This window comes from Pygocentrus nattereri, chromosome 7 (genome assembly GCF_015220715.1).
Source record: "Pygocentrus nattereri isolate fPygNat1 chromosome 7, fPygNat1.pri, whole genome shotgun sequence".
Taxonomy (NCBI): Eukaryota; Metazoa; Chordata; class Actinopteri; order Characiformes; family Serrasalmidae; genus Pygocentrus; species Pygocentrus nattereri.
This window is the reverse complement of record NC_051217.1, coordinates 47,316,433-47,326,432: the sequence shown is the minus strand read 5'-3', so window position 1 is coordinate 47,326,432 and position 10,000 is coordinate 47,316,433. Positions and strand designations below refer to the sequence as shown.

At 48.5% G+C, this 10,000-nt stretch overlaps 1 protein-coding gene across 1 annotated transcript in view; it reads right to left on the bottom strand.

Annotated features, from left to right (window-relative positions):
- pde8a (phosphodiesterase 8A) overlaps positions 1–10,000 on the bottom strand; it is an 83,347-nt gene that overhangs the window by 14,294 nt on the left and 59,053 nt on the right. The window contains exons 9-13 of the mRNA XM_037539929.1: positions 9,421–9,509; positions 9,286–9,337; positions 9,038–9,068; positions 8,825–8,902; positions 136–206 (exon numbers count right to left, since the gene is read on the bottom strand). Of these exons, the coding sequence (XP_037395826.1) occupies positions 136–206; positions 8,825–8,902; positions 9,038–9,068; positions 9,286–9,337; positions 9,421–9,509 (321 nt within the window). The remainder of the gene's footprint in view (positions 1–135; positions 207–8,824; positions 8,903–9,037; positions 9,069–9,285; positions 9,338–9,420; positions 9,510–10,000) is intronic.

The window sequence follows — 10,000 nt, the reverse complement described above, 5'->3', positions numbered from 1 at the left end:
GCACACACGCACACACGCACACACGCACAGATTAATTCAGGTAAAAAAACACACTTCTTTATATAAATATGGCAATTTATCATGTTAATCTCTCTCACACAAACACAGATCAGCTGTGATGGGTGTATTAGGTACCTTAGTGATGGGAGCCTCGATCGTCATGGAGTGGATTCTTGCCATGGAGGAGTGTCTCCTCTGAGAGCTTCCTGTAAATAAGACACAGAACACGCCAGTACAATCACACCAAACACACCAGTACAGCCACACCAGTACAGTCAGACCAGTATAGTCATGCCAGTACATCCACACCAGTAAAGTCACACCCAACACACAAGTACAGCCACACCCAACACACCAGTACAGCCACACCCAACACACAAGTACAGCCACACCCAACACACCAGTACAGTCACACCAAACACACCAGTACAGTCACAAGAGTACAGTCACACTAATCACACCAGTACAGTCACTCCAAACACACCAGTACGGTCACACCAAACACACCAGTACAGTCACAAGAGTACAGTCACACTAATCACACCAGTACAGTCACTCCAAACACACCAGTACGGTCACTCCAAACACACCAGTACAGTCACAAGAGTACAGTCACACTAATCACACCAGTACAGTCAGACTGGTACAGTGTAGAAATGTGCTCTGTAATGTGTTTAGTGTAGTGTTATACCTCATTATATTCAGTGTGTGTGTGACTGTATTTAGAACATTCTTCTGTTTATTCTTCATCCCTACATGCTCACATCTTTCTCACCTGTCACTGGTCATGTACAGGCTGAGCCTAATCTTGGCACCAGTGCTGTTATAAAACTGCATCAGTCCAGTGTCTTACTGGCTGGCTAGGTGTCTGATACCTGCGCACATCGAATAAACTCCACTTCTCCAGACATACGGCTGGTCCCCTGGTTAGTGAGGGTTTGGAGTTCTTCAGTGGTGCTGTGACCCGGATTGGACATCTCATCTCTATGCTGTAGGTGAATGCCCGTTTTGAAACAAACCCTAATTTCCAGTAGGTTGTCCTCCTCTCGTTAATGGAACAGAGGGGAAGACCGTGGTAGCGTGTTAGGCCTGTACCGTGGCCTGTTGCCCTAAGCCCATGGCAGGAGGAAAGTCTACCACACAGAGGGGTAGTAGGGTGGCACCTGACTGGTCTGATAATGGTTTCATTGTCAGAGTGGATGAACAGTTATATAAACAAATGGACTCATCTAGTTTGGACAAATACTATCACAAGAAAGTGCCTGTTCATTCAGATAAAATAGGGTCCCTAGATGAGAAGCTAAAAATGTCTTAATGCACGCTGCCTCCGAGGCAAAATAGCCCTGTGGAAAAATAAACATGGGGACAAGTTGATGCCTTAAAATAAGTCTAGAACAAGCTTGTCTGATACAGTAACTGGGACTAACTCCCTGGAAAGCTGAAGGTTGAGTTTTAGATACGACTGAAGCTGTGTTTAAAAGCCCAAAGCAGCGCTGACTTCTGCCCTGTACTGGGGTGTGTGTGAGTTTTATGGTTGTCATGGTGGCATTAGGTGTCATCAATCAGCTCATGGGCAACGTCTTATAGTTTGATTTTTATGCCTGAATGGGTCCAAATCTCATGAAGATAACTAAACTAAGTAAAGGTTGAACATGTCAACCTGACTGGGGTTTCCTTGTCTGAATACCAAGCAGAATAAAATGAATAATGCAACATTGGCAGGAATTCAACACGTTGTGGAGGCTTAAGTTAGACAAAGGTTGTTTTCTCCTAACCAAGAACATGAACGTGACTTGCTCGATTTGTTGGAATACCTACTTTCGTTAGGACACAAAGCATTAGAAGAAAAAAGATGAATCCATCCTCTGTTCACTATTTAGAACAGCTGGTTTTACAGGCTTTGCTCAACTGTTGTGCCACAGTATTTGCTATTTTAGGACCTGATATGGAACGCAGCTGCAGACTTTTGTGGGGTTGTGCAATTACTGTCAACCTTGAATTGAGGTTTATGCGAAAAGCTGCTTATCCACTATACGTTCTAACTAAAACAGAAAAGCAGAGAGAGTTCCAGCTAAATGATGATCAGGTAAGAGCTTTCATTCTGGTAAACCTGCATTATGCAGTGGCCTAGGTCAGGCGAACATGGAATTACTGTTCACACATGTTTCAGCATCACTAGGGTTCGTGTCGAGCTGTTTAACTCAAACTCTTGGTGACAAAGAGAGGTCTACGTTTTATTACTCTGCTAAAATAGACAAGGTTATGCTTGGAATGTCACCTGCCTGAGAGCAACCCAGGCAAACTATCCATGTGGGCTTTAGCTGTTGCTCCTAATTTTTGGGATCAAATTCTTACTGAAATGTCCACATTGAGTTTCCTCATTGCTGATACAGGACAAGATCATTTCAGTGACCGCTGGTTTTAACTGGCCCTAATTTAGTTATCAAAAGGGTACTTGTAAATGTTATTTGCAGACATTTGATGCAATTGGAATATGATTTAGCTGATCATGACTGTGAAACACTGGTTTCTAGTTCTGTGCAAATAATCTATACAAAACGCCTTTGCCAAATTCTGATGTTGGGGTAAACGCTGAGGGTCCAGTATGACGACAGACGACACTCAGGGTGGGCTGTCACAAATCAGTATGTAGAAATAGCTATGGGTAGATTGCTGGATCACCTATTTTCTTACTAAAAAGATTTTAAAAGGGAATGTCTTGTCCTGGCAAATGCCACGATTCTGGCTTGTTATGAAAGCTTCAGACATACGTCATGTCTGATAGTTCTACTGCAATACTGTCAGACTTTATCTGAAGCTGTAGCTCGCAGGCGTTGGATGCATAAGAACTTACAAAGGGGGGTCACCCTATTGTCTTAGGACAAAAGATTAAGGTGCATAACACCCAACCATTAGAGGCAAAATATCAAGTCCTCCTTACCACGTTCGCTGCTCTAAAATGGCAAGAAAAAATGGATACATGGTACCACCACCTGATGGCGATGGCTAGCACAGGGTGAATGGGTGACTCTGGTTGGGAGACACTCTGAGGAGGAACCTGTGATGTCTAGATCATGGGAGTCAACGTCAGGGTAAAGATTTTCCTAATCCCCTTTGCAGCTAGCGCTCCCTTACTCCCTCCAGAGGCCTCCACAGCAATACTGTTGCTGTTTCTATGTGTTTTGTTTGAGAACATGCCAGAGCAGACCTGAGACAGTGGCCAAGAAACAGAACATGAGATGGCTTCCTGATTGGTGGTCGAAGAACTGACATCAAAGCCTATCTAGGTCCCCTGACTCTGCCCTGCAAGCTGTTTGGACACATCAACACTTGCTCCCTCTGGTCTGGAAGAGAAGACGGCTACCGCTGCAACAAGCTGCACGATAAAGGATGTTTTATAACAAAAAGGGAATAAAGAAAAATGAAACCTGTAGTTTTCATAAGCAACAGCTTCGCAGGCATGATGGAGGGTGTTTGTGACCACAACATGGTCTGTGCTCAGGCCATCCTGTGGGCACAAATTCATACCTTAGGAAGTGATGGTGGTTTGTCTGTCATGCCTTGTATCACTGCTTTCATGTGATCCCAATGCCTAATATTTCTGCTTTATGAACAAATCAATTTGCTACTAAAACCATGAAAATAACAGCAAATGGTAGATGGTGTGAGTGAGGATAACTGGTCATTGTCTATTGTTAGATGTCTGAAGTCAAACAGAGCCACCTGTTATAATCCACATGCTGATAGCTCCCGGATTGCTGGCGGGCAGTAAACGAGTTGGCAAGACTTTATAGTTCATATCTATAAAATTAGTAGCTATTGTTATTTACTTTTAACTCAAATTACTTAAAGTGTTTAATGACTAAACTAGAACAGCACAGGTGTTCCCTATAAACATGGAAACATTTAATTTCCCCAATTTGTTTGTGCATGAACTGAAGGGAAAGACATCCATCTTTAGGATGTATAGGAAGGGGAAAACACTGGCCACGTTTTTCCATAAGAGGAAAGGATAGACTGCTTACACTGAGTCTGTTCTAAGGGGGGTGTAGAAATGTGCTCTGTAATGTGTTTAGTGTAGTGTTATACCTCATTATATTCAGTGTGTGTGTGACTGTATTTAGAACATTCTTCTGTCTATTCTTCTTCATCCCTACATGCTCACATCTTTCTCACCTGTCACTGGTCATGTACAGGCTGAGCCTAATCTTGGCACCAGTGCTGTTATAAAACTGCAGCAGTCCAGTGTCTTACTGGCTGGCTAGGTGTCTGATACCTGCGCACATCGAATAAACTCCACTTTATAAATATAAATAAACACACCAGTACAGCCACCCTCCGCCCTCTCTTACCATCACTGCCAACTCCACGGCTGGTCCCCTGGTTAGTGAGGGTTTGGAGTTCTTCAACAGTCACCCCAAACACACCAGTACAGTCACCCCAAACACACCAGTACAGCCACCCCAAACACACCAGTACAGTCACCCCAAACACACCAGTACAGCCACCCCAAACACACCAGTACAGCCACCCCAAACACACCAGTACAGTCACCCCAAACACACCAGTACAGTCACCCCAAACACACCAGTACAGCCACCCCAAACACACCAGTACAGCCACCCCAAACACACCAGTACAGTCACCCCAAACACACCAGTACAGCCACCCCAAACACACCAGTACAGTCACCCCAAACACACCAGTACAGCCACCCCAAACACACCAGTACAGTCACCCCAAACACACCAGTACAGTCACCCCAAACACACCAGTACAGCCACCCCAAACACACCAGTACAGTCACCCCAAACACACCAGTACAGCCACCCCAAACACACCAGTACAGCCACCCCAAACACACCAGTACAGTCACCCCAAACACACCAGTACAGCCACCCCAAACACACCAGTACAGCCACCCCAAACACACCAGTACAGCCACCCCAAACACACCAGTACAGCCACCCCAAACACACCAGTACAGTCACCCCAAACACACCAGTACAGCCACCCCAAACACACCAGTACAGTCACCCCAAACACACCAGTACAGCCACCCCAAACACACCAGTACAGTCACCCCAAACACACCAGTACAGTCACCCCAAACACACCAGTACAGCCACCCCAAACACACCAGTACAGCCACCCCAAACACACCAGTACAGCCACCCCAAACACACCAGTACAGCCACCCCAAACACACCAGTACAGTCACCCCAAACACACCAGTACAGTCACCCCAAACACACCAGTACAGTCACCCCAAACACACCAGTACAGCCACCCCAAACACACCAGTACAGTCACCCCAAACACACCAGTACAGTCACCCCAAACACACCAGTACAGCCACCCCAAACACACCAGTACAGTCACCCCAAACACACCAGTACAGTCACCCCAAACACACCAGTACAGCCACCCTCCGCCCTCTCTTACCATCACTGCCAACTCCACGGCTGGTCCCCTGGTTAGTGAGGGTTTGGAGTTCTTCAACAGCCACCCCAAACACACCAGTACAGCCACCCCAAACACACCAGTACAGTCACCCCAAACACACCAGTACAGCCACCCCAAACACACCAGTACAGCCACCCCAAACACACCAGTACAGTCACCCCAAAACACACCAGTACAGTCACCCCAAACACACCAGTAGTCACCCCAAACACACCAGTACAGCCACCCCAAACACACCAGTACAGCCACCCCAAACACACCAGTACAGCCACCCCAAACACACCAGTACAGTCACCCCAAACACACCAGTACAGCCACCCCAAACACACCAGTACAGCCACCCCAAACACACCAGTACAGCCACCCCAAACACACCAGTACAGTCACCCCAAACACACCAGTACAGTCACCCCAAACACACCAGTACAGCCACCCCAAACACACCAGTACAGCCACCCCAAACACACCAGTACAGCCACCCCAAACACACCAGTACAGTCACCCCAAACACACCAGTACAGCCACCCCAAACACACCAGTACAGCCACCCCAAACACACCAGTACAGCCACCCCAAACACACCAATACAGTCACCCCAAACACACCAATACAGTCACCCCAAACACACCAGTACAGCCACCCCAAACACACCAGTACAGTCACCCCAAACACACCAGTACAGCCACCCCAAACACACCAGTACAGTCACCCCAAACACACCAGTACAGCCACCCCAAACACACCAGTACAGTCACCCCAAACACACCAGTACAGTCACCCCAAACACACCAGTACAGCCACCCCAAACACACCAGTACAGTCACCCCAAACACACCAGTACAGTCACCCCAAACACACCAGTACAGTCACCCCAAACACACCAGTACAGCCACCCCAAACACACCAGTACAGCCACCCCAAACACACCAGTACAGCCACCCCAAACACACCAGTACAGTCACCCCAAACACACCAGTACAGTCACCCCAAACACACCAGTAGTCACCCCAAACACACCAGTACAGTCACCCCAAACACACCAGTACAGCCACCCTCCGCCCTCTCTTACCATCACTGCCAACTCCACGGCTGGTCCCCTGGTTAGTGAGGGTTTGGAGTTCTTCAACAGTCACCCCAAACACACCAGTACAGTCACCCCAAACACACCAGTACAGCCACCCCAAACACACCAGTACAGTCACCCCAAACACACCAGTACAGCCACCCCAAACACACCAGTACAGCCACCCCAAACACACCAGTACAGTCACCCCAAACACACCAGTACAGTCACCCCAAACACACCAGTACAGTCACCACAAACACACCAGTACAGTCACCCCAAACACACCAGTACAGTCACCCCAAACACACCAGTACAGCCACCCCAAACACACCAGTACAGTCACCCCAAACACACCAGTACAGCCACCCCAAACACACCAGTACAGCCACCCCAAACACACCAGTACAGTCACCCCAAACACACCAGTACAGTCACCCCAAACACACCAGTACAGCCACCCCAAACACACCAGTACAGTCACCCCAAACACACCAGTACAGTCACCCCAAACACACCAGTAGTCACCCCAAACACACCAGTACAGTCACCCCAAACACACCAGTACAGCCACCCTCCGCCCTCTCTTACCATCACTGCCAACTCCACGGCTGGTCCCCTGGTTAGTGAGGGTTTGGAGTTCTTCAACAGTCACCCCAAACACACCAGTACAGTCACCCCAAACACACCAGTACAGCCACCCCAAACACACCAGTACAGTCACCCCAAACACACCAGTACAGCCACCCCAAACACACCAGTACAGCCACCCCAAACACACCAGTACAGTCACCCCAAACACACCAGTACAGCCACCCAAACACACCAGTACAGTCACCCCAAACACACCAGTACAGTCACCCCAAACACACCAGTACAGTCACCCCAAACACACCAGTACAGCCACCCCAAACACACCAGTACAGCCACCCCAAACACACCAGTACAGTCACCCCAAACACACCAGTACAGTCACCCCAAACACACCAGTACAGCCACCCCAAACACACCAGTACAGTCACCCCAAACACACCAGTACAGTCACCCCAAACACACCAGTAGTCACCCCAAACACACCAGTACAGCCACCCCAAACACACCAGTACAGCCACCCCAAACACACCAGTACAGTCACCCCAAACACACCAGTACAGCCACCCCAAACACACCAGTACAGCCACCCCAAACACACCAGTACAGCCACCCCAAACACACCAGTACAACCACCCCAAACACACCAGTACAGCCACCCCAAACACACCAGTACAGCCACCCCAAACACACCAGTACAGTCACCCCAAACACACCAGTACAGCCACCCCAAACACACCAATACAGCCACCCCAAACACACCAATACAGTCACCCCAAACACACCAGTACAGCCACCCCAAACACACCAGTACAGTCACCCCAAACACACCAGTACAGCCACCCCAAACACACCAGTACAGTCACCCCAAACACACCAGTACAGCCACCCCAAACACACCAGTACAGTCACCCCAAACACACCAGTACAGCCACCCCAAACACACCAGTACAGCCACCCCAAACACACCAGTACAGTCACCCCAAACACACCAGTACAGCCACCCCAAACACACCAGTACAGTCACCCCAAACACACCAGTACAGCCACCCCAAACACACCAGTACAGTCACCCCAAACACACCAGTACAGCCACCCCAAACACACCAGTACAGCCACCCCAAACACACCAGTACAGCCACCCCAAACACACCAGTACAGTCACCCCAAACACACCAGTACAGCCACCCAAACACACCAGTACAGCCACCCCAAACACACCAGTACAGTCACCCCAAACACACCAGTACAGTCACCCCAAACACACCAGTACTGTCACCCCAAACACACCAGTACAGCCACCCCAAACACACCAGTACAGCCACCCCAAACACACCAGTACAGTCACCCCAAACACACCAGTACAGCCACCCCAAACACACCAGTAGTCACCCCAAACACACCAGTACAGTCACCCCAAACACACCAGTACAGTCACCCCAAACACACCAGTACAGCCACCCCAAACACACCGGTAGTCACCCCAAACACACCAGTACAGCCACCCCAAACACACCAATACAGTCACCCCAAACACACCAGTACAGCCACCCCAAACACACCAGTACAGCCACCCCAAACACACCAGTACAGCCACCCCAAACACACCGGTAGTCACCCCAAACACACCAGTACAGCCACCCCAAACACACCAGTACAGTCACCCCAAACACACCAGTACAGCCACCCTCCGCCCTCTATTACCATCACTGCCACGTGATGTTGTGGACCGAACATCCAGAGATCCTTTCCTCCGGTCTTTATGCTTGCTGGACTGAATATCTGAAGAAGACACACACACACACACACACACACACACACACAGCTGTAAGTCACTGTAGTGCAACTGCAGTCACTCCACACTACCACACAACTCACACGGAGATGAGTGTGTAACTGTGATTCTGAGGTTCATACCTGTCTGTGATTCAGCCTGGACGCGCTCAGACTGCAGAGAACACACACACACACACACACACACACACACACACACACACATACACACACCTGCTGTAACACACTGAGTACTGGCTTGAGAGGACACACACAGATACAAATACACAGTATGTTCTTCATTCATTTGAACAGTTCCACTACAACACTCATTTACTACAGAGAAGATAACCCACCTGGCCTGTGTGTGTGTGTGTGTGTGTGTTTCGTACCTTGTTATTGTCGTTTAAAGGCCTGTTTATGGACACATAGTGTCTGACTTTACTGCAGGAGAGAGGTCAGAGGTCAAACTGTTAGACTACAGAAACGTACAGTAGATTTATGGAGGGAATCAGAAGGTCGCTCACCCTCCCTGTCCGATGACAGGCGTTATCTTCACATTCTGCTGGACGCTGTCTCCGTTCTTCTTTTTGGCGTAATAAAGACCCTGCCACTCCTGAAACACACCAACGCACACACGGCTCACATCGGCATGTAGAAAACTATTCCACTGTTTTCCATCATCGACATTCCATATAAGCTCAGAAGACTCGTGTAGGTTCTCTGGTGGTTCTGGATGGTAAATAAAGTGTCTGTATCTGTGTTGTAGTCATGGCAACGCCTGGTTCCCATCACCACCACTATAAAGACGTCTGAACCGTTTCACTCCAAACCCTCTGAACCTCTGATTCCACCTCACACACTGGATTCTGGGGGAATTTTAAAACATTGGTTGAATTCCCATTTACCAATCAGCAAAAAGCAAGTCCTTAATCCTCAGTGAGATGAATGTAGTCTGTGAAAGTCTCTGTCCTGTTTTCCAGCTCTAGTTACGAAGTATAACTAGAGGAAGGAAAAATAAGTAAACTGATCTATGAGTGGAAACGAGTGGAAACGAGTGGAATTTTGTCCAATACTCCACTCAATCCCTGGTGGGCTGCCTAGAAA